We start from the raw sequence: 25,130 nt of genomic DNA on the forward strand, positions 1-25,130 counted from the left end.
CTGGGTTAGGGAACCTGCTTTGCATCGTGAGGTATAATGCTGGAAAATTAAATAAAAAGAAAAATTTTATTCTAAAAGATGTTATTATAAAATCCTCAGCTGGGGATCTTCTGGAAGATGGTAGGTTACAATTGAAAGACTGGTGAGGTCATCCATATTTAAATTTCATTCAGAAAACCCTTTGGAACATTAGAAATAGGAGCAAGAATGTGCCCTTTGAGCCTGCCTGTCATTCAAGCTCATGGCTGATCTTTTCTCGTGCCATTTCCTAGCATCCAGAAATTAATCATTTTTGTATTGAATGAACATAATACTGGACTTCTGCAGCCCTCTGGCTTTGAAAAGTTGATCCCCAGAGAGTTGCGGGAACCCAGTTCTGAGTGAAGAAATTTTCCCCCTCTCAAACCTAAATGGAATATCTCATATTTTCAACTGTCCCTGGTATCAGACTCCTCACTCTCTCTAGTCAGCTAGTCCCCTAAAAAATGTTAGAAAGTTTCAATGAATTCTCTTCTTAGTACCATGTGGCCATCTATTTGCTCAATGTGTCCTTGTACAGATCCACCAATCTTAGACTCAGAGTAGTGCATCTTCATTGCATTCTTCCTCTGTTCTTGGATAAGGAAACCAAAACTATAGTCTCATCAAGCCACAAGAAGACTTTCTTGCTCATTCGATCATACTCTTTAGCAACAAAAGCTAACATACCATTTGCCCATTAATCACTTATCTCCCTGCACTTTGGTCTTCAGTAACTTTCTATAAGCACACATAGGTCCCTTTAAATATGAACACTACTCAGTCTTTCATCATTTAGCAAATGTTCTGCTCTTAAGTGCTCTGAAGTGGATGATCTCACGTTTTCTAACATTATATTCCTTCTGCTGTGTTCTCCTTCACTCAATCAGCCTCTATCCCCTGAATCCTCTTCACACCCTTGTTGGTACTCTCAATCCTTCCTGGTTTAATATAATTAATAAATATGAAAATATGACATTTCATCTCAGTTAAATCACTGACATAGGTCATGGGATGATGAGACTCAAGTACTGATCTCAGTGTGGCCCAACAGTCTGTCAACCAAGAAGTGATCTATTTATACCCATTTCTTGCTTCCTGACCAATGACCAATTCTCAATCCATGGCAGTGCTGTACATTACTTCCTATTTCCAGGTGCTCTATCTTTGTTAACCAACCTCCTGTGCAGCCTTCCAGAGATCCAAATATATCACATCTTCCTTATTTATTCCATTCTATTTGTCCCATCTTCAAAGATTAGACAAAGATGACTTCCTTTCATAATTTCATGTTGACCTTGCAGAATTTTATTCTTTTCGAGGTGTTCCATTATCGATTCTAGCATTTATCCCATTGATGTTAGGCTAACGAATCAGCATTTCCCCGATTTCTCTCTCCAAGTTTTGTTAAATTGTGGAGTCAGTGAGATTGAAAACCATCATAGAAACAATTCCCGAAGCTACCCAACAGTGAAAGATGATAAGGTGCTAAGTTAAAGGACAGGATCTCCAGGGTTGTCATCGCAGGACTGCTACCTGTGAGTCCAGAACTAGTAAGATTATGCATTTTAATACTTTGCTAAGGAAATGGAGTAGGAGGGAGAGCAGAAGATTTTTGGATCATTGGGTCTCTTCCAGGGAATGTGGAACCTGTACAGAAGGGATGGTTTGCACCTGAACTGGAGAGGGACTAATTTCCTAGTGGGAAGGTTTGTTAATGCTGCACAGTGGGGTTTAAATTAGAGTTACAGGGGAATGGGAACCAGAGTGCCAGAAGAGTTAGTGGAGAGGTTGTGGAGGCAGATGCTGGTAAGACCTCTGACATAGATAGGAGTCAAAAGATTGAGCATGGTGTGACTATTGTCCTGAGCTGCATATATTTCAATGCAAAGAGTATTGTAGGGAAGGCAGACAATAGTGCAGAAGATGAGCTAGAGCTGGTTTACAAACAGAGGCAATGTGTAGTGAGGAGAGGCTGTTGATAGGGCAAAATTGAATTCAAGAGGATGAGTTGCAATGTAAAAGGCAGACAAAATTGAAAAGGGTGAATTCAGGACTGAAGGTGTTATATTTGAATGTGGGCATTATACAGAATAAGATTAACTTGCAGCACAGTTGTAGATTGGCAGGTATGATGTTGTAGGCATCATTGAATCATGACTAAAAGAAGATTAAAGCTGGAAGCTTAATGTCCAGGGATACACACAGTATCGAAAGTACAGGCAGGACAGATGTTGCTCTGTTGGTAAAAGTTTAAATCAAATCATTAGAAAGAGGTGACGTAGCGTTGGAAAATGTTGAATGATTGTTGTTAGATCTAAGGAACTGCAAAGGTAAAAAGACCTTTCATCATCATCATCAGGTGCCATGCCCAATCTGAGCTTTGACTGCCACTTTGAACTTTGAAACACTCCTGTTTCGGGTCAAGTGGATCAATTCATTGGTATTCATTTCCAATTCTCTGGCTGCTGTCTCCATCATCATTTGTCTTTGTCTTCCTCTTGCTTTCTTCCCTTCAATCTTTCCCATAATTACCGTACATTCTAACTCCTCTTTCCTAATCACACGTCCAATGAAGTTACATTGCCTTTTCATGATCTCATACATTATTTCTCTTTTTGTGTTTGCTCTGTTCATGACATCCTCATTAGATATTCGTTTCGTCCATGATGTTCTTTGCATCCTCCTCAAAAACCACATCTCTGCTGCTACAATTCGTTTCCTCATGTTACTAGATATTATCCAACATTCTGAGCCATATAACATAACTGGATAAACATAACATAAAAAGACCTTTATGGGAATTATATACAGAGTCCCAAACAGTAGTAAGGATGTGGTCAACAAATTACAATGGGAAACACAAAATACTCTGCAGATGCTGGGGTCAAAGCAACACACACAACACGCTGGAGGAGATCAGAAGGTCGGGCAGCATCCGTGGAAATGAACGGTCAACGTTTTGGGCTGAGACCCTTCATCAGGACTGTAGAGGGAAGGGGCAGGGGCCCTATAAAGAAGGTGGGGGGGGGGAAGGTGGGAAGGAGAAGGCTGGTAGGTTCCAGGTGAAAAACCAGTAAGGGGAAAGATAAAGGGATGGGGGATGGGAAGCAGGGAGGGGATAGGCAGGAAAGGTGAAGAAGGAGTAGGGGAAAGCACAATGCGTAGTAGAAGGAGGTGGAACCATGAGGGAGGTGATAGGCAGTTGGAGGAGAGGGCAGAGTGAAACTGGGATGGGGGAAGGGAGGGGGAGGGAATTACCAGAAGTTGGAGAATTCAATGTTCATACCAAGGGGCTGGAGACTACCCAGACGGTATATGAGGTGTTGCTCCTCCAACAATGGGAGATAGAAAATGCATGCCAAAAGGGCAATGTTACAATAGTCAAGGGGGATTTTGATATGCAGGTAGATTGGGCAAGTCAGGTTGGTGCTGGATTCCAAGAGGGGAATTTTCTGGAGTGCCTATAAGTTAGCTTTTTAGAGCAGCTTGTGGTTGATCCCCCTAGGGGATCAGCTATTATCGATTAGGTGTTGTGCTGTGAACTAGAACTGATTAGAGAGCTTCAGGTAAAAGAACCCTTAGGGGAAAGTGATAATAGTATTATTGAATTCACCCTGAAATTTGAGAAGGAGTAGCTAAAGTCAGATGTATCAGACATGAAACTTCTACCATTCCTTTTCCTCCATGGTAGCTGCCTAAACTGCTGAGTTTCTCTGGCAGTTCATATTTTTTGCTCCAGGGTTCATTGTGTCTCTATCTGTTCTACTGTTCAAGATCACCTTTATTCAATGTTACCCTTTACTCAAAAGTTTGTAATTTTAGAGGGGCAATTTTTAGATTTGTTGGTAATGCTCACCGTCAAAAATACCTGGTAGTAAAGATCAAATGCTGGATAATTGCTAGGACTCAAAACTCTTTAAGGAATATGTCATCAGTTTAAAATTTTTTCCTGTCCAAGTGACCAGATGTGGCTTAAAATATTATTCTAAATAACCTGATTTTTTTCAAAAGCTTTTATTAGCAGTCTTTCCAAGTAACATTTTCAATTTTCTCATAAATGAACCCTTTAATATTCCTCTCAGTATCTGACTTCAATGTACAGAACCTGAACTTCATAATTCATAGCAAATGATAAATTCAGCCTCCAGTGAAATGAAGCCAGAAACTAGAAAATTCTCAGCAAGTTTGAACAGATCTTCAGAGTAAGAAAAAAAATCATGAATAAAAAAAAAGTGATTTAAAACTAAACAATAACAAGGGGCTTGCTGAGTTTTTCTTGTATCTGTAATACCTTCACCTTTTTAATTAAACGTGAGTGAAAGGCCGACACATCACAAAATATTCATGCTTCCAAAGTTAGACAAGCTAGGGTAGGATACTAATTTCTACTGAGAAATGCTGAATAGTCTGGCACTGTCCCACTTGTTTTATGTAATACATGTGCGATTTTGAGCTTCAGATTATCTTATTTGAGACCTTTTAAGAATTACACCTTCAGCTCAGATTCTATTGTTGAATCAGTTGTCTATATTATTTCTTTATTTGTTGGAAGTTCTCAAAGACTTCAGTAGATTGGAAAGAGAAATGCTGAGTATCACAGTCATTATTTCTTACCATGTTGTCACAAGATAAGTCTATTACACATTACCTTGAGGTTCTTTAACACCGAATCCATAATAATAAATGCTGTTTCCCCATGTAAAGGCATTGTCAAATATAGCTTGCCAGAATGAACAGGGGCAAGGAGTTAGTCCACTAGACATCACTGGGCCGGTTTCATTTAAATACCAGTCCATACACTTTTGTCTTGGGTTTACTGTGGAAATATCATTGTTTTCTAGTCTGTAAGCCCATCGTCCTTTTTTGCCTGTAAATATTATAAGAATTTGAAGATTAAACCATAGGTCAAGCAGTCCTCAATAAGCAAATTCAAACAGAACAAGTCTTGGGATGCAAGACAAAGACTGAAGATTGTTACATAAGTTTTAGAAGATTCTTTTATTTTATCATATATCATGCTGCAAGAAAAGATTTTCATTTTCTGGGCAACTGTAGGTTAATTCATATTAACTCTCCTGGATAAGAAACTTACATTCCCCCAGTGAGTGATGTTGCCAGGACTAGAGGGCGTGAGTTATAGGGAAAGTTTGAATAGGTTAGGACTTAATGGGGATGACTGGATGAAGTGGATCAGCCTATGATTGAATGGTGGAGCAGACTTGATAGGCTGAATGGCCTACTTCTGCTCCTAAATCTTATGGTTTTATGGTCTTAATTCCCTGGAGTTTAGGGGACTGAGGGGAGACTTGATAGAGGTATACAAAATTATGAAGGGTAAGTACGTAGGTTGATTGCAAGTAGGCTTTTTTCCACTGAGGTTTGGTGAGGCTAGAGGTCATGGGCTAAAGGGGAAAAGTGAAACGTTTCAGGGGAACATGAGGAAGAATTTCTTCACTTAGAGGGTGGTGAGAGCGTGGAACGAGCTGCCAGCGGAAGCGGTGAATGTGGGTTTGATTTCAGCATTTCAGAGAAATTTGCAAAAAGGATATGGTCCAGGTACAGGTCAATGGGATGAGGCAGAATAATAGTTTGGCATGGTCTAGATTGGCCGAAAAGACTGTTTCTGTGCTGTAGTAATCCAGGACTCTAAGAGTGAATGCACCACATTCTGTGGATTGGAGATGAACAACATCCCAGTTTTGATTCCTAATTAGTTCTAAATTATATCTAAATCAGATGATGAGATTAATAAAGTTAATGTTTCTGTTCACTACCAGTGGCAGTTCCTGATTATTCACACATCACGTACTTGCCAGTGGTCATTTTATGGCACAACAGATGAAGAATGTCTAGTGGGAAAAATAATGTGAAATTGCTGAAATGGTTTACTGTGGAAAAAAGGTCAGTTGAAATTAGACTTATCAATGTTGTAACATTGTATTTTTACTTGAACAGTATTGAACCATATGTATCTAATATAAATTAAAACTGAAATTTGTCAATCTCTTCAGGACTGAACATTTTAAAGATGGTTTTGAATATTGTTACATAAATATATTGAGAAAATATTTGTTCGAGCTCATCTTAAATTAAGACTGTATTTAAAGAAACGTTAGAGGATAACACACCCGTTTGAAATCCAGGGTACATATCAGGGCGGTAAATCTTTTCAGGAGGTACGTTAAATCTGGTGTGAGGGTCATTAAAGGCTTGAAGCTTGCTTGAGTCCAGATACGACTGCAAGGAGGCACTATAAGTAAAGGCAAAGTGCATTGATTAATAAGACAACTAAGGTGTGAGAACAACAACCCGAGTCTCAAATTGGACAAGTAAGAAGAGATGATGGTGGACTTCAGGAAGGTGCAGGTTGACCATCCTCCATTACTCTGCCATAGAGAGGGTAAAGAGCACAAAGTTCTTGGCGTGCACATACGTGACAATTAATCTAGACCAACAAAACCTCCTTTTTATTCAAGGAGGCACAGCAGCATCTATAATTTCTGAGAAGATTGAGATGTTACAAGGCTCCCTGTCTCCATTCTGACAACTTTCTGCAGTAGCACCATGGAGATGGTACTGTCTGGCTGTATCCTTGCACTGCAATTCTCTACAAAGGATAGTTAAAAGTCAAGAGGACCACCAGAGTCTCCCTCTCACCTATTTGTGACATTTACTGGGAGTGTTATATATGACAGAACCAGGAGCATTGTTGAGGATCCCTACCACCGATTCCACGATCTCTTTGATCCACTACTGTCAGGAAGGAGGTACACGAACATCAGGACTAGGACTGCCAGGCTGGGGGTAACAGCTTCTTCCCCCAGACTGACAGACTAATGAATACCCTGCCACCACTGAGATCCCATCACCACTGACAATGAGCTGTTTACTGTTTGCCTGCGCTGTACACTACAGGAATTTTAAATTATGGAATTAACTTATTTATGTTAATATTTGTTTTATGTGCTGTGTGTGATATATAATTTGTGGATGCACTGAGGTCTGGAGGAACTTAGTTTCATTTGGTTGTATATATGGACAGTCTGATGACAGTAAACTTGAACTTAATGAAATAGAATCAAGAAACAAAGCCAGGAGAAACCGTGAGTTGCTACAATCACAGGTAATGAATAGGATTAACATTTGGTTAGGAGTAATTAAATACAGCAATAGTTGTATATTTACAAGTATTTGCATATTTGGTTTTGGAAATTTGCTTTAATAATAAACAGTAAATTATAGGTACCTGTAATATCCCATGAGGGCATAATTTCTATAATAGGGTATTGTATCATATTTCCAGTTCATTCCACCTTCTTTAAATTGAATTAAACAGAATGAAAATATCCCGTCAGTTAACAGAACAGCCTGGTATGTGTTGGTCTATAAGGGAAAAGGAGAAAAAGAAGCACCATTTATTTTTCTATTTATGAAAAGAAAACGGGAAAAGATTACGCCAATGAAACAGGATCTTGAAGAAAATAAACCAGTGTTTACACAAAAGGTACTGCAGATGTGTTTGATGTCTGTACACTGTGTACTATAGATTTAAGATGCAGTAGCAGTCAGGGAAGTGTGACTGTTGGAAAATGGTAGGCCACTGTCTTAATGTGGAGTCGTAAGTATTCTACACTTGCTCAGAAATCATTTTTACATGGGGGCCAGAAATTTGCTCCTTTCCCTAAAGCTTCTGGCCCAATATCAGGTTCATGCAGGCACTACGGACCAAAGGCACCTCGGAGTAAGTTCAGGAGAAGTACTCCATGTTGAATCCTGCAACATCTGTTTGCCATTAGAAAAATACTTTGTGTATGTGCTCTGGAATTTTGCCCGTATTGACTCATAACTAGGATCAAGGTCTGCATGTCTGTTTACAGAATTGTCCACGGAAAGCCATGCTTTTAGGAATTCTCTGGAATGCTGTGTGTTTGGTTGCCCAGTTGAATTTGTGCTCCTCTTGATCTTCACGGGTAGAGTTCAGGGAGAGTTGGTCACGCCGCTTTACAGCCAGTTGATGTTCGTGGATCCTTGTGGATAGTTTTCTCCCAGTTTGACCAACATAATATTTGCTGCAGTCACCACATCGCATTTTTAACTGTTTTTCAAATTCAGAAGCATTGAGGAAGAGTGCCAATTTTTGTTGGCTATCAAAGTGGGAACATTTGCTTTGCTGACTGTTGAGGTTTATTTGCTTGGGTTTTGTCCTGGCATGGTTATGCGATCTGATTGCAATGTACAAGGCCGCCGTGCTATTAGTTCTCACCAAATGGTTGAGGAAGGCTTTTCACAAACAAGAGAAAATCTGCAGATGCTGGAAATCCAAGCAACACACACAAAATGCTGGAGGAACTCAGCAGGCCAGGCAGCATGTCTGGAAAAGAGTACAGTCGATGTTTTGGGCCAAGACCCTTCAGCGGGAACGTTTTTGTTCAGTAACTTTCTCTATCTGGAAAAATTATCTCAAGGTAAATGTACGACAGACGGGTATCCAATTAGCACCATTCTACAAAACTTGAGTCCATTACTCAATTCAAAAAGACAACCTCAGAAATTTAGTTCCAGGTGGTAACTTTGAAAAAATAACCAATCAAAATTGGTTGCAAAATATCGTAGCTAAAAACAAAATATAAAAAGGTGAGAATTGTGGAATGACACACATGGTTAAAGAAATGGTACTTACTCCTTCAAGGTCTATATTTTGATATCCGTTGTAGGGAAGCACGTTTTCCCAGGTGATCTTGAGTGCCCATTTGGGTGTGAAGTTTGAGATTTCCTCTGCAGACCCATAGTACTCATTGACTTGCTTTTTAAGCTCACTCTGTAAAGTTCGACTATGAGTATCCTTTCTAACTTGGAAGTCATACACCTGAAATGGTTAAAAAAATAATTTTCCCCTCTGTTCATTTTTCACAACTCTAATGCAGAGAGAGCTTTGTAATATTTGCAGTCCATTCTGCAAAACTCACAAATGAACACTTATCATGCTCACATGATCTACAATACACACAATTTATCAACTATTGTCCTCAAAGTATTATGTTTTATTTTGGTTGCTAAAACAACTAGCATACTTTGAGGTCTATACTCAAATATTCATCCATTTCTCAGTAGAGTAACACAGTTTTAACATGTAAGCAATATAAAGTATTTTACAAAGTATGCATCCATTTTTCAAAGAATACTTCATACACCACCTGCAAAAGTGGGCATTTTTACAACTAATCAGAGTTAATAACACTGTCTACTAGATGAGGACAGGGGGATTTAGAATGTTTGAATGCTTTTGTTTTTGTCTTGTTAAGCAATCTGGCCGTTTAAATTATTGGATTGTGTTGACTCACTGCTGAAATTTAATGACTGGTGAGCACGTTCTGGCCTGGATGGAAGCATTGCCTCAGTGGTAATGCACTTTTCTGTCATATTGTGAATTCATTTTTGATCATGGATTCTTAGAATACAACTGTCATCCTGAAGCATATCTCCAGTATTGTGCAAACTATTAATTGCTATTCCTTTTAAAAGTTATATTTCTCAAATATGTAGAAAAATAATCATTTATACCTGATAGTAGATAGAACCTATTCCTCTTGTCAGGTCTGCATCATCCCAGAAAACAGCAATCATTGGTGGAGTCCGCCAATAAAAGTAATCACTAAATCCCCAGAAAGGATTTGAATATTTATACTGTAGAGAATCGTTCTGTCTTTGAAACATGATCAGTCCATTATCTGAAAACTGTATCAAGATACTTCATTTTACTAACAAGAGAAAATCTGCAGATGCTGGAAATCTGAGCAACACACACAAAGTGCTGGAGGAACTCAGAAGGCCAGGCAGCATCTATGGAAAACAGTACAGTTGACTTTTCGGGCCTGTTGAGTCCTGTCGAAGGGTTTGAGCCTGAAACGTTGACTGTACATTTTTTCCAATGATGCTGCCTGGCCTTCTGAGTTCCTCCAGCGTTTTGTGCGTGTTACTTCATTTTACTAACTTACATTTTCTGTTGTAGTCACCAGAAAAAATTGATACATAATAGAACAAATAACATCAATCTAACATGGACTTCTAATATCATTACTTTTTTTTTATTGGTTTGTCCCAGTTTTCCATTACCATGCTTAACTAACATTGTTACTTCTCCAAAATGAACTATTGTGGGGAATGGGAAGCTGTGTGTTCAGAAAAGTAGCCAGAGGAGCGAATTGGCATCCTTTTTTTCATTCTGTGTGTACATAGATCATTGGAAACACCCAAGAGCAGAAGGGTTTGATAATTTTCACTGTATTACATGCAAATTACGAGTAACCAAGCAAATTGTATTGACACTTAAAACAGCATCACTTAAATCAGTGTACAGAGTAACCTGATACTCTATTTGAGTACGTGGTAAGCAAAGCACTTAACGAACACGTCATCAAGGATATACAATTCTTATAAAGTTAACAAAAAACTTGAATGGTGTATTCCATAACAAAAATATAAATTATAGAGTCATAATCTTCTTGATATTTATAAACCAATCAACTTTTCATGTCGTGGCGCAAACCTACATCAAAAGCTTGAAATAAAATTTTTGGAAATGCTTACACTGGTAAAGCTTAAAGAAAGTTTTAACATAAAATTAAATCTATAAATAGAAAATCTTAAACTTACGTATAATCTGTAGTAAAATGCATCACCAAAGGGAAAGCCCTGTGAAACGTTAATGATAGGGGAATTAAAGTCACGGGCTTCTCCATGTAGTTTCAGATCTCCAAAATTTTCTCCATAGTCAAACAGCTGTGTTCCTGCAAAAGGATGTAAAATTAACAGTCTTCTATCATTGCTAGGAAAGAACTGTGCTTAAATTTAAAAGATTACACTGAAGGCTGAAGGCTGAGGAAAGAAAAGGGAGTTTTTCTACCAAATTCATAGGTGATGAATAATAAAAATATTTTTATTAATATTAATGTCACTTAGAGACCTAAGCCAGGTAATTACGGGAATCTTTTCACTGTAGAAAAATTATATCGTTCTTTATTTTCTATTTTAACTTTCTATTTGAATCAGAAAAGCAAAAGTCCCAGAAAATCTAAGGGAAAACGACACAGGCTATATTGTAGTACAGTGCAGTCACCTCATGTCTTTGTCTAGTTTAAATAATTGTCCAATTACCGGTGACAAATAAAGCTCATCTTTAATCTTCAATCATTTTTAATTACAAATATGCCTCTCATCTACCAACACTAACATTTCCTTGGCCATTGTCTCAAACAGAACTCATATGTTTTCCCAGGACTCTGAACTGTGTTACCTTTGTTACCAGGATTGCCAGTTATTGTTCCTACAAATGTTTGTAGATGTACACTGAAGGACACTTGGTGAATCCATCCTCCACTCGTTTGAATCCTCTGGTGTGGACAATGTGCACAGAGTGGCATCCATAAATTTGAACTCAGTATCATGACCCAAAACAAAGCACATTGTGATTATATGAGATGGAGGAACTGAGTGAAATACATGTTTAGTAGGGAAGTGGTGTTAGGTAAATTGAAGGGATTAAAGGCGGATAAATCCCCAGGGCCAGTTGGTCTGCATCCCAGAGTGCTTAAGGAAGTAGCCCAAGAAATAGTGGATGTATTAGTGATAATTTTTCAAAACTCTTTAGATTCTGGACTAGTTCCTGAGGATTGGAGGGTGGCTAATGTAACCCCACTTTTTAAAAAAGGAGGGAGAGAGAAACCAGGGAATTATAGACCGGTTAGCCTAACATCGGTGGTGGGGAAACTGCTAGAGTCAGTTATCAAAGATGTGATAACAGCACATTTGGAAAGCGGTGAAATCATCGGACAAAGTCAGCATGGATTTGTGAAAGGAAAATCATGTCTGACGAATCTCATAGAATTTTTTGAGGATGTAACTAGTAGAGTGGATAGGGGAGAACCAGTGGATGTGGTATATTTGGATTTTCAAAAGGCTTTTGACAAGGTCCCACACAGGAGATTAGTGTGCAAACTTAAAGCACACGGTATTGGGGGTAAGGTATTGATGTGGATAGAGAATTGGTTGGCAGACAGGAAGCAAAGAGTGGGAATAAACGGGACCTTTTCAGAATGGCAGGCAGTGACTAGTGGGGTACTGCAAGGCTCAGTGCTGGGACCCCAGTTGTTTACAATATATACTAATGACTTGGATGAGGGAATTAAATGCAGCATCTCCAAGTTTGCAGATGACACACGAAGCTGGGTTAGCTGTGAGGAGGATGCTAAGAGGATGCAGGGTAACTTGGATAGGTTAGGTGAGTGGGCAAATTCATGGCAGATGCAATTTAATGTGGATAAATGTGAAGTTATCCACTTTGGTGGCAAAAACAGGAAAACAGATTATTATCTGAATGGTGGCCAATTAGGAAAAGAGGAGGTGCAACGAGACCTGGGTGTCATTATACACCAGTCATTGAAAGTGGGCATGCAGGTACAGCAGGCATCCTTGCCATAGAGGGAGTACAAAGAAGGTTCACCAGATTGATTCCTGAGATGGCAGGACTTTCATATGATGAAAGACTGGATGAACTAGGCTTATACTTGTTGGAATTTAGAAGATTGAGGGGGGATCTGATTGAAATGTATAAAATCCTAAAGGGATTGGACAGGCTAGATGCAGGAAGATTGTTCCCGATGTTGGGGAAGTCCAGAACGAGGGGTCACAGATTGAGGATAAAGGGGAAGCCTTTTAGGACCGAGATTAGGAAAAACTTCTTCACACAGAGAGTGGTGAATCTGTGGAATTCTCTGCCGCAGGAAACAGTTGAGGCCAGTTCATTGGCTATATTTAAGAGGGACTTAGATATGGCCCTTGTGGCTACGGGGATCAGGGGCTATGGAGGGAAGGCTGGTACAGGGTTCTGAGTTGGATGATCAGCCATGATCATACTGAATGGCGGTGCAGGCTCAAAGGGCCGAATGGCCTACTCCTGCACCTATTTTCTATGTTTTCTATGTTTATATATTATATTTTTTTCTTCAATTCCAATTCCCTCAACTAAGAACTCTTATATTTCTCCGATTCTTCAGCAACTCCTACTTGTTTCACTCCACTTTCGCCCTATTCCCTCCTGCAGCAATGTCCCCCAAATTTCCTGGTCCTGTTGATTGTTGCACATGCTGGCTCTTTCAAAGGGCTTACCATTCAAACTCACTTCCTGCTTTTGTACTTATTGTACCTGTTCATTGCCAGCATTATCCCATATCCATTAACTATTGAGCAATTGAAAGTAAACATCTCCAATCTCCACTGCTACTTCCTGCAGAAACCAAGGAGACATTCCATCTAGATTTGGATGATGTTTCCACTTTTATTTGTCTATACTGCTTTCATTTTTTATGCCTAAATATTAAGTATTTACTTACTTAATATTAGATGCCTTAGAAGACATTGTAAAAGATTAATCAGTACTATTCTGGGCTAGAAGCCAGCATAGGAAACAGTCATTCTCCTGTGATGACAGCTTGACTCTTCAACAGGTCTTCTGCTTCTGATTGCATGAATGCCGCATGAATGCCACATGTCAATTGGTTTTGTGGCCATGTTTATCAATTAGTTTTGCTGAATTTCATATATACAAATAAAAAGTATTCAAAAATGGAAGATTGCTAGTCCATAATCTATGGAGCGCCAATAAATACTTACATAGAATTTGTGACAAAAGAACCAGTTATCAGAAGATTGATGCCGATAAGAGGACAATGGGGGAACATGCAAGGTGCTATTAAGAGAGAGACGAGAGAGAATTCCGAAAGGAGACATGGTTCCGAGTATTGTCAGAGACCGGTGGCTTTGAACCCTGAACTGTTTGAAGTTTGATGGACAGGCGATACCCCAGCAGGGGGATAAAAAGGGACAGGTTCGCTAAGGCAACAGACACACGACTCCACGAGGTAACGAGACCCTGAAAGCGGTGTGCCCCCCCCCCCCCGCAAGTTGGTGGGAGTTTTTGGAGGTCTGGTCGTGGGACCAGCCATAGACACACAGGGTGGAAAGATACGGTCGGGCGGGAACCTGGTGTGTGTGTCCGCTCTTGCCTGGGTGCCGGGTTCACCGCAGAAGAACGATCGTATCTGGAGTGGAGGGGTCACAGTCGGTGACCTCAGAAGTCATTACAAAGGGCTCGCCCGAAAGCTAACTGCGAGGAATATTGAAGGTCTGTTTGGAATCCGATTTGCATATTCATTCGTTCCCTCTCTCTCTTCTCCCCGCCCAACTGCACAACAGCAATTACTGCGAACTGAACTGAACTTTGCGTCACTTGAAACTGATCATTTACCCCTAGACTGCAATAGAGCTTGATTGACCCTATTATCCTAGTTCTGTGTACACGTGTGTTTTATCATTGCTAAACTGTTGCATTTATATCCTTTTGATTAGAATACCGTGTTGCTTATTTCTTTAATAAAACTTTCTTAGTTCCAGTAATCCAGACTCCAACTAAGTGGTCCATTTCTGCTAGTTTGGCAACCCAGTTACGGGGTACGTAACAAATTTTATACAAAAAGTTGTTGCTTCTTCCTCCAAAATGTTGGTTACTTGAGCATGACATGATAGTTGCAGTGCACTTAATTACCAAGCTTTTACTATGCAGAGTTAAGATAAAAATACGCAGTTTTGTGTGTGTGTGTGTATATATATGTATATATATATATAGAGAGAGAGTGATATATATATGAGTGATATGTTTACCTGTGCAACTTTCTCCATCTGGATTCAACATAAATCCCGGTGTACAATCACATTCATAGCCTCGAATATCTTCAAACTTATTACGCTCAATGCAGATCTGCTCACATCTATGAGTTCCATTGCTACATTCATCAGAATCTGAAAATGTAGTAACACAGTTTTAAGAAATGTGATTCCCCAGTGTTTTTTCTTCGGCATTTTTTCTCTTATTAGTTTCAATCCCCTTGCAGATAAATATTTCACAATTGCTGACTGTGTAATGCTTTCTTTCTCCATGGCATTCTAGGGTCAATATTCTTCTTCTACTATCTACATGCAAATGCAAGCAGGTGAAGTTTTCATTTAATAAACACAAGAGATTCTGCAGATGCTGGAAATCCAGAGCAACACACTCACAAAATACTCAGTAGATCAGGCAGCATCTATGGAGAGGAATAACAGTTGGTATTTCAGGTTGAGACAATTCATCAGGACAGAAAAGGAAGGGGGAAGATGATAGAAGTTCCTCCTGCATTCCATGTGTGAACTTTGAATTTTCAACTCTTTTATACACTCCCTAAGTAAAAAAGAATCCTTCCATCCTCCAAATAGCTGCCTTCTGCTCCTTTGTCTTATGGTCTATTTTTACTGGATTTGATAACTGTCATCTTTCTTTACATTATTACCTTGGCGGTTCGTACTGTCAATATACCATATAATAATAGGGTAACTTTCGGAGTTATTTCCTGATTAGTGACTTTCTCTCCTTTCTGACTCTGTGAAAGGCATTGATTTAGAGTTTTGTAATGTTGGGTATCACACACTACTCGTACCACAGAGGATATTGATAGGTAAATGAAAAGGCGGAGAATGGAGGGATACAAGTAGGATTAGTTTAACTTGGCATTATGATTGGCACAGACATGATGGGCTGAAGGGCCTTTGCCTGTGATCTGCAGTTCTATGTAGTTCAGAATATTTTGCTGCCATCATAGTGATGTCAAGCTAGAAGTGCATGACTCAGTTATTCATTACCTAATGTTTCAGATAAATCCTTTCAACTGTCTTTCTGCCAAGCTTTCTCATTTCTCAATTGTCCAACAGCTTAAGCTTAATTATTAGTGAATGGGCAATGTAGAGGTGGAGGAGATGGTTTGGATTCCATTCATGGGAATACATCTAGTGTTACGAATTCTGACAATAGATGGGTACTTTAGTAAGGAAGCAAAATAACAGCAAGTGTTGGCAATGTCCATCAGTAGGATTCCAAATTAGCAGTTGTTTTAATATGAAACAGGGAAATGCATCTTAAAGAATGTGTCAACTTAATTTATACCTTGAGTTTCCTTTCCTGTTTTGTTTCAGGTTATCAGCATCTGCAGGACTCACCCACTTAATTCAAACTAGGGAAGGAATTTCTCCTCTGAGTGATTTCTTAAGTCTCCGCTCTAAAGATCATTGGAGGCTAAATGAATGAATATATTCACTGATCTTTCCTCTAAAGTGGAATTGAGGGTTATGATTACAGGCAGAGAAGGTTTGCTGAGGAAACCAACATAAATCCGCCTTGACCTAATTGAAAGGCAGAACAGATTTGAGGGACACCTATTCTTTTTACATTATTGTGGTATATCCTGAAAATAAATAAGTTGGTTTAATTTGATTGGATTATTTTACCTGTAGCAACAAACAAAGTCCTTGTTAGCTCATTCCATCCTTTAACGAAGAAAATAACCTGGATTTTATAAGTCATGTTAGGCATTAGCTGATAAAGTGCACAGGTGCTGTTGGTAAAGTTGAAAGTGCAATGAGAAAATCCAGTGTCTGGAAATATCACAATCAGGTAGTCTCTGCATGCTTCTGGAGTCCGATCAGACCACGTCAAGGTAAAGCTATTGTTTCTGACATTTTCTACTGAGATAGTTCCAAGATCTAAATACAGCAAGTAAAGAAATAACAAATTTTATAATGCAGATCATTGCATGTTTTATTGCTTTAAAGTTTGGTATTTATTTTTCACATTTTATATTTTTGCTTCTTGGTTTTGATGAAAAGTAAAGTATATCAATGATTTTCAGGCAAATATTTTGTGTCACCAAACACTTCTGAAATTGAAAGGAATAACTTTTCTGAACTTTTGGCTGCCTTTTTCTGATTATCCAAATGACATTCTGAAACATTTGAGCCAATGATCTTCATGAGAGTCAGGATTTATTGCTTATCTCTGCCCTTTCTTGTCTGTCATGACCTTTGTTAATGTGCTGCCATTGCTGTGTTCTTCTCCCATTATTGGATCTGCTGATCTTTGGTGACCCTTTGTTCAGAAAAGACGATTTCCTTCAGTCCTTTTAAAACTTATTATTTTTAATTTCTAAAGCTGATTTAATTTAAGGTTGTGCAAGCTAAACATAATTTAGCAATATTGACAATACTGCATTTAGTAACCACCTCTTGGGATTTTAAGGTCGCTGGTTTTGAAAATTGTAATGTAAATATTAATTTTTAAATGGTGTGGGCCAATTTTGAACGTTGCGTAAATCAATATGTAGACAGTCCAACAAGAGCAGGGGCTGTACTGGATCTGTTGTTGGGTAATGAGCCTGCCCAGGAGTCTGACCTTTTGGTGGGTGAACAGTTAGGGAACAGTGATCACAACTCCTAAATTTAGAACTGCTATAGATAAGAATAGAACGAGGCAGGAACATGGGAGAGTTAAATATGGACAGCAGTTTTTAGGCAAGTCCACACCGGTCATGTGTTCAAAGACCAACTACACAGAGTACAGGACAGGTATACTCCAGTCGGAAGGAAGGACAAGAACAGCAAGGTAAGAGACAATAGACAATAGGTGCAGGAGTAGGCCATTCGGCCCATTGAGCCAGCACCGCCATTCACTGTGATCATGGCTGATCATGCACAATCTGTACCTCGTTCCTGCCTTCTCCCCATATCCCTTGACTCCGCTACCATTAAGAACTCTATCTAACTCTTTCTTGAAAGCATCCAGAGAATTGGCCTCCACTGCCTTCTGAGGCAGAGCATTCCACAGATCCACAACTCCCTGGGTGAAAAAGTTTTTCCTCAACTCCATTCTAAATGGCCTACCCCTTATTCTCAAATTGTGGCCTCTGGTTCTGGACACCCCCAACATCGGGAACATGTTTCCTGCCTCTAGCATGTCCAATCCCTTAATAAACTTGTATGTTTCAATCAGATCCCCTCTCATCCTTCTAAATTCCAGTGCATACAAGCCCAGTCGCTCCAATCTTTCAACATATGACATTCCCGCCATCCGTGGAATTAACCCAGTGAACCTACGCTGCACTCCCTCCATAGCAAGAATGTCCTTCCTCAAATTTGGAGACCAAAACTGCACACAATACTTCAGGTAGAGTCTCACCAGGGTCTTGTACAACTGCAGAAGAACCTCTTTGCTTCTATACTCAACCCCCCTTGTTATGAAGGCCAACATCCCTTTAGCTTACTTCACTGCCTGATGTACCTGTATGCTTACTTTCAGTGACTGATGAACAAGGACACCCAGATCTCGTTGTACTTCCCCTTCCTAACTTGACACCATTCAGATAGTAATCGGCCTTCCTGTTCTTGCCACCAAAGTGGATAACCTCACATTTATCCACATTAAACTGCATCTGCCATGCATCTGCCCACTCACCCAACCTGTCCAAGTCATCTTGCATTCTCATAACATCCTCCTCACATTTCACACTGTCACCCAGCTTTGTGTCATCTGCAAATTTGCTAATGTTACTTTTAATCCCTTCATCTAAATCACTAATGTATATTGTAAACAGCTGAGGTCCCAGCACCAAGCCTTGCAGTACCCCACTGCCTGCCATTCTGAAAAGGACCCGTTAATCGCTACTCTTTGTTTCCTGTCTGCCAACCAATTTATGATCCAGGTCAGTACCCTACCCCCAATACCAGGTGCTCTAATTTTGCCCACTAATCTCCTATGTGGGACCTTATCAAAGACTTGCTGAATGTCCAGGTACACTACAACAACTGGCTCTCCCTTGTCCATTTTCATAGTTACATCCTCAAAAAATTCCAGAAGATTAGTCAAGCATGATTTCCCCTTCGTAGATCCATGTTGACTCGGACCAATCCTGTTAATGTTATCCAAATGTGCCGCCATTTCATCCTTTATAATTGACTCCAGCATCTTCCCCACAACTGTCATCAGGCTAACTGGTCTATAATTCCCTGTTTTCTCTCTCTCTCCTTTCTTAAAAAGTGGGATAACATTAGCTACCCTCCAGTCCTCAGGAAATGATCCTGAACCGATAGAACATTCGAAAATGATTACCAATGTGTCCATGACTTCCGGAGCCACCTCCTTAAGTACCCTGGGATGCAGACCATCAGGCCCTGGGGACTTATCATCCTTCAATCCTACCAGTTTACCCAACACCATTTTCTGCCTGATGTGAATTTCCTTCAGTTCTTCTGTTACCCTAGGTCGTCCGGCCACTATTACATCTGGGAGATTGTGTCTTCCCTAGTGAAGACAGATCCAAACTACCTGTTCAACTCGTCTGCCATTTCCTTGTTCCCCATAATGAATTCTGTCTTCAAGGGCTCAACTTTGGTCTTAACTAATTTTTTCCTCTTCACATACCTAAAGAAGCTTCTACTTTCCTTCTTTATATTCTTGGTTAGCTTGCCTTTGTACCTCATTTTTCTCCCCGTATTGCCTTTTTAGTTATCCTCTGTTGCTCTTTAAAAGTCTCCTAATCCTCTGGCTTCCCACTCATCCTTGCTATGTTATACTTCCTCTCTTTTATTTTTATACTGTCCTTGACTTCCTTTGTCATTCACGATCGCCCCTTACTCCCCTTAGAATCTTCCTTCCTCTTTGGAATGAACTGATCCTGCACCTTCTGTATTATTCCCAGAAATACCTGCCATTGTTGTTCCACTGTCATCCCTGCTAGGGTATCTTTCCAGTCAACTTTGGCCAGCTCCTCCCTCATGGGTCCATAGTCCCCTTTGTTCAGCTGCAATACTGACACTTCTGATTTTCCCTTCTCCCTCTCAAATTGTAGATTAAAACTTATCATATTATGGTCACTACCTCCTAATGGTTCCTTTACTTCGAGTTCGCTTATCAAATCCGGTTCATTACACAACACTAAATCCAGAATTGCCTTCTCCCTGGTAGGTTCCAGTACAAGCTGCTCTAAGAATCCATCTCAGAGGCACTCCACAAACTCCCTTTCTTGGGGTCTGGTACCAACCTGATTTTCCCAGTCTACCTGCATGTTAAACTCCCCCATAACAATCATAACATTACCTTTGCGACATGCCAATTTTGACTCTTGATTCAACTTGCACCCTATATCCAGGCTACTGTTTGAGGGCCTGTAGATAACTCCCATTAGAGTCTTTTTGCCCTTACAATTTCTCAGTTTTATCCATACTGACTCTACATCTCCTGATTCTATGTCCCCCCTCGCAAGGGACTGAATTTTATTCCTCACCAACAGAGCCACCCCACCCCCTCTGCCCACCTGTCTGTCCTTTCAATAGGACGTATACCCTTGAATATTCATTTCCGAACCCTGGTCCTCTTGCAGCCATGTCTCTGTTATTCCCACAACATCATACTTACCAATTTCCAACTAACCCTCAAGCTCATCCACTTTATTTCTTATACTTTGTGCATTCATATATAATACTTTTAATCCATTACTCTCCTCACCTTTCACATCGACTCCTATTGTACTTTGCCATACTCTTCAATCCCTTCCTGAGCTTTCTGCCCTGTTAATTCTGTTGTCTTTCTTAACTTTCCTTATTCTCTCTTTCCCTTTAACTCCATCCTTATATTTCCTCTCCTCTCCTCCCCCACCCCGCCCAATTTTGACTTGTATAAGCAAAAAGAGAACCTAGGTATCGAGGGAGGTGATGAGTTCAGTCAAGAAGGAAAGGAAAAAGTATTTAAAGCTAGGAAACTAGAATCAAACAGAGCTCTTGAAGATTATAATGAAGCCAGAAAAGAACTCAAGAAGGGATTAGAAAGTCACTGAGGGCCATGAGAATTCTTTGGCAAGTAGGATTAAAGAGAACCCTAAGGCATTCTATACATACTTCAGGAGCAAGCGGATAACTGGGAAGAGGCTGGGACTACTCAAGGAAAGAGGGAGGAACATGTGGTTGAATGTGAAGGATGTGGGAGAGGAACTTCATGAGTATTTTTCACAAGTATTAACCAAAGAGAAAGGCATGAAGGATAGGGAGATCAGTGTCCAGTATGTACCTGTAGATATGAGGCATTTTGAGGTAAGGAAGGAGGGTAATGTTGGGTCTCTTAAAGAATATTAGGGTGTATAAGTCCCCAGGGCCTGATTGGATATACCCCAAGTTATTGAAAGGGGCAAGTGAAGAGATTGCTGGGGTCTTTGATCAATATGTTTGTGTCTCCTCTAGTCACAAATGATGTCCTAGAGGACTGGTGAGTAGCTAATATTGTTCCATTATTTCAGAAGGAACCCAGGGATAATCCTGGAAACTATAGACTGGTGAGAATCATGTCAAGTGGTAGGGAAGTTAATGGAGAGAATTATTATGGTTAGGATTAATGAGCATTTGGAAAGCCATGGCCTAATTAAGGAAAGCCAGCATCGGATTGTATGGTGCAGGTCGTGTCTTAATAATTTTGAGTTATATGAGGTGATGCAGATGATATAACATAGAATAGTACAGCACATTACAGGCCCTTTGGCCCACAATGTTGTGCCAACCCTCAAACCCTGCCTTCCATATAACCCCCCACCTTAAATTCCTCCATATACCTGTCTAGTAGTCTCTTAAACTTCACGAGTGTATCTGCCTCCACCATTGACTCAGGCAGTGCATTCCACGCACCAACCACTCTCTGAGTAAAAAACCTTCCTCTATTATCCCCCTTGAACTTCCCAACCCTTACCTTAAAGCCATGTCCTCTTGTATTGAGCAGTGGTGCCCTGGGGAAGAGGCGCTGGCTATCCACTCTATCTATTCCTCTTATTATCTTGTACACCTCTATCATGTCTCCTTTCATCCTCCTTCTCTCCAAAGAGTAAAGCCCTAGCTCCCTTAATCTCTGATCATAATCCATACTCTCTAAACCAGGCAGCATCCTGGTAAATATCCTCTGTACCCTTTCCAATGCTTCCACATCCTTCCTATAGTGAGGCGACCAGAACTGGACACAGTACTCCAAGTGTGGCCTGACCAGAGTTTTATAGAGCTGTATCATTACCTAGCAACTCTTAAACTCTATCCATTGACTTATGAAAGCTAACACTCCATAAGCTTTCTTAACTACCCTATCTACCTGTGAGGCAACTTTCAGGGATCTGTGGACATGTACCCCCAGAACCCTCTGTGCTCCACACTACCAAGTATCCTACCATTTACTTTGTACTCTGCCTTGGAGTTTGTCCTTCCAAAGTGTACCATCTCACACTTCTCTGGGTTGAACTCCATCTGCCACTTCTCAGCCCACTTCTGCATCCTATCACTGTCTCTCTGCAATCTTTGACAATCCTCTACACTATCTACAACACTACCAACCTTTGTGTCGTCTGCAAACTTGCCAACCCACACCTCTACCCCCACATCCAGGTCGTTAATAAAAATCACGAAAAGTAGAGGTCCCAGAACAGATCCTTGTGGGACACCACTAGTCACAATCCTCCAATCTGAATGTACTCCCTCCACCACCACCCTCTGCCTTCTGTCGGCAAGCCAATTCTGAATCCACCTGGCGAAACTTCCCTGGATCCCATGCCTTCTGACTTTCTGAATAAGCCTACCGTGTGGAACCTTGTCAAATGCCTTACTAAAATCCATGTAGATCACATCCACTGCACTACCCTCATCTATATGCCTGGTCACCTCCTCAAAGAACTCTATCAGGCTTGTTAGACACGATCTGCCCTTCACAAGGCCATGCTGATTGTCCCTGATCAGACCATGATTCTCTAAATGCCCATAGATCCTATCTCTAAGAATCTTTTCCAACAGCTTTCCCACCACAGACGTAAGGCTCACTGGTCTATAATTGCCCGGACTATCCCTACTACCTTTTTTGAACAAGGGGACAAAATTCGCCTCCCTCCAATCCTCCGGTACCATTCCCGTGGACAACGAGGACATAAAGATCCTAGCCAGAGGCTCAGTAATCTCTTCCCTCGCCTCATGGAGCAGCCTGGGGAATATTCCGTCAGGCCCCGGGGACTTATGATTGACGATAAGACTGATGATTGATGATTGACTGATTGATGAAGGCAGAGCAGTGGATATTGTCTACATGGATTTTAGTAAGGTGCTTGACAAGATCCCTCATTAGGGGGCTCATATATAGTAGAACAAGCTGCGTGGGATCGCTGGTGAATTAGCCATTTGGATACAGAACTGGCTTGCGCATAGATGTTAGAGTGTAGTGGTTGAAGGAACTTATTCTAGCTGGAGGTCTGTGATTAATGGTGTTCTCAGTGATCTGTACTGAGACTTTTGTTCCTTGTGATGTATGTAAATGATTTGGATAAAAATGTAGATCTGGAGGTTAGTAAGTTTGCAGATCACAAAAAAAAGGTGGTATGCCGATAGCGTAGATGACTATCAAGGTACTGTATACGGTGGGATATAGATCAGTTGCAGATATGAGTGGAGAAATGACAAATAGAGTTTCAATCAGGTCAAATGTGAAGTGTTGCACCTTAGTCAGTCAAACGTAAAGAGACAGTACTCTGTTGAGGACAAGACCCTTAACAGCGTTGATGAGCAAAGCTTGAGTGCAAGTTCACAGCTGCATGGAAGTGGCTACACAGGTTGATAGGGTGGTTCGGAAGGCATACAATGTGCTTGTGTTTATTACTTGAGGCAGTAGGCTCTAAAGTCAAAAAAGGAATGTGGTAGCTTTATAAAATTCTAGTTGGGCCACATCTGGAAATATGTGTGCAGTTCTGATCACTTGTTATAGGTGGGATGTCCAGACTTTGGAAAGATGAATACACATATCCTATCCCTTCAAAGCCATCAAAGGCTAAATCCTCTTGTCCTGGAGCTATGGTAACAATCACAAGAATGATTCTTTTGACTTCCACCAACAATTTTTATCAATTTTCTAATGCAATACCTTCTTCTTTAACTGCAGAACATGAAGCTGTGGTAGTTGTTTCTGTAGTGCTGTGTTGCTTAAATCCAGTTTTGGTGAACGGTGTAGTACTGAATTTCTGAGAAGCTTGTTTGAAGATTGTTGTTGGGGTGAAGTTCGCCACATTCTGTGCAGTCGTTGGGGTGAAGTTGGCTTCATTCTGTGCAGCTATTGGGGTGAAGTTGGCTTCATTCTGTGCAGCTGTTGGAGTGAAGTTGACCTCATTCTGTGCAGCTGTTGGAGTGAAGTTGGCTTCATTCCGTGCAGCTGTTGGAGTGAAGTTGGCTTCATTCTGTGCAGCTGTTGGGGTGAAGTTGGCTTCATTCTGTGCAGCTGTTGGAGTGAAGTTGACCTCATTCTGTGCAGCTGTTGGAGTGAAGTTGGCTTCATTCTGTGCAGCTGTTGGAGTGAAGTTGGCTTCATTCTGTGCAGCTGTTGGGGTGGTCACATTCTGTGCAGCTGTTGGAGTGAAGTTGGCTTCATTCTGTGCAGCTGTTGGGGTGGTCACATTCTGTGCAGCTGTTGGAGTGAAGTTGGCTTCATTCTGTGCAGCTGTTGGAGTGAAGTTGGCTTCATTCTGTGCAGCTGTTGAGGTGAAGTTGGCTTCATTCTGTGCAGCTGTTGGAGTGAAGTTGGCTTCATTCTGTGCAGCTGTTGAGGTGAAGTTGGCCACATTCTTCACAGTTGTTGGAGTGAAGTTGGCCACATTCTGTGCAGCTGTTGGAGTGAAGTTGGCTTCATTCTGTGCAGCTGTTGGGGTGGTCACATTCTGTGCAGCTGTTGGAGTGAAGTTGGCTTCATTCTGTGCAGCTGTTGGAGTGAAGTTGGCTTCATTCTGTGCAGCTGTTGGAGTGAAGTTGGTCACATTCTGTGCAGCTGTTGGAGTGAAGTTGGCTTCATTCTGTGCAGCTGTTGAGGTGAAGTTGGCCACATTCTTCACAGTTGTTGGGGTGAAGTTGGCCACATTCTGTGCAGCTGTTGGAGTGAAGTTGGCTTCATTCTGTGCAGCTGTTGAGGTGAAGTTGGCCACATTCTTCACAGTTGTTGGAGTGAAGTTGGCCACATTCTGTGCAGCTGTTGGAGTGAAGTTGGCTTCATTCTGTGCAGCTGTTGGGGTGGTCACATTCTGTGCAGCTGTTGGAGTGAAGTTGGCTTCATTCTGTGCAGCTGTTGGAGTGAAGTTGGCTTCATTCTGTGCAGCTGTTGAGGTGAAGTTGGCCACATTCTTCACAGTTGTTGGAGTGAAGTT

At 40.7% G+C, this 25,130-nt stretch overlaps 1 protein-coding gene across 1 annotated transcript in view; it reads right to left on the reverse strand.

Moving 5' to 3' along the window:
* The window catches only part of LOC134345924 (mucin-4-like), a 32,551-nt gene extending 16,083 nt beyond the window's left edge, over positions 1-16,468 (reverse strand). The window contains exons 1-6 of the mRNA XM_063047276.1: positions 16,393-16,468; positions 14,737-14,874; positions 10,675-10,808; positions 8,702-8,887; positions 7,268-7,404; positions 6,150-6,271 (exon numbers count right to left, since the gene is read on the reverse strand). Coding sequence (XP_062903346.1) covers positions 6,150-6,271; positions 7,268-7,404; positions 8,702-8,887; positions 10,675-10,808; positions 14,737-14,874; positions 16,393-16,468 — 793 coding nt within the window. The remainder of the gene's footprint in view (positions 1-6,149; positions 6,272-7,267; positions 7,405-8,701; positions 8,888-10,674; positions 10,809-14,736; positions 14,875-16,392) is intronic.
* Between the last annotated feature and the right edge of the window lie 8,662 nt (positions 16,469-25,130).

Source organism: Mobula hypostoma, chromosome 4 (assembly GCF_963921235.1).
Source record: "Mobula hypostoma chromosome 4, sMobHyp1.1, whole genome shotgun sequence".
NCBI classification, from domain to species: Eukaryota; Metazoa; Chordata; class Chondrichthyes; order Myliobatiformes; family Myliobatidae; genus Mobula; species Mobula hypostoma.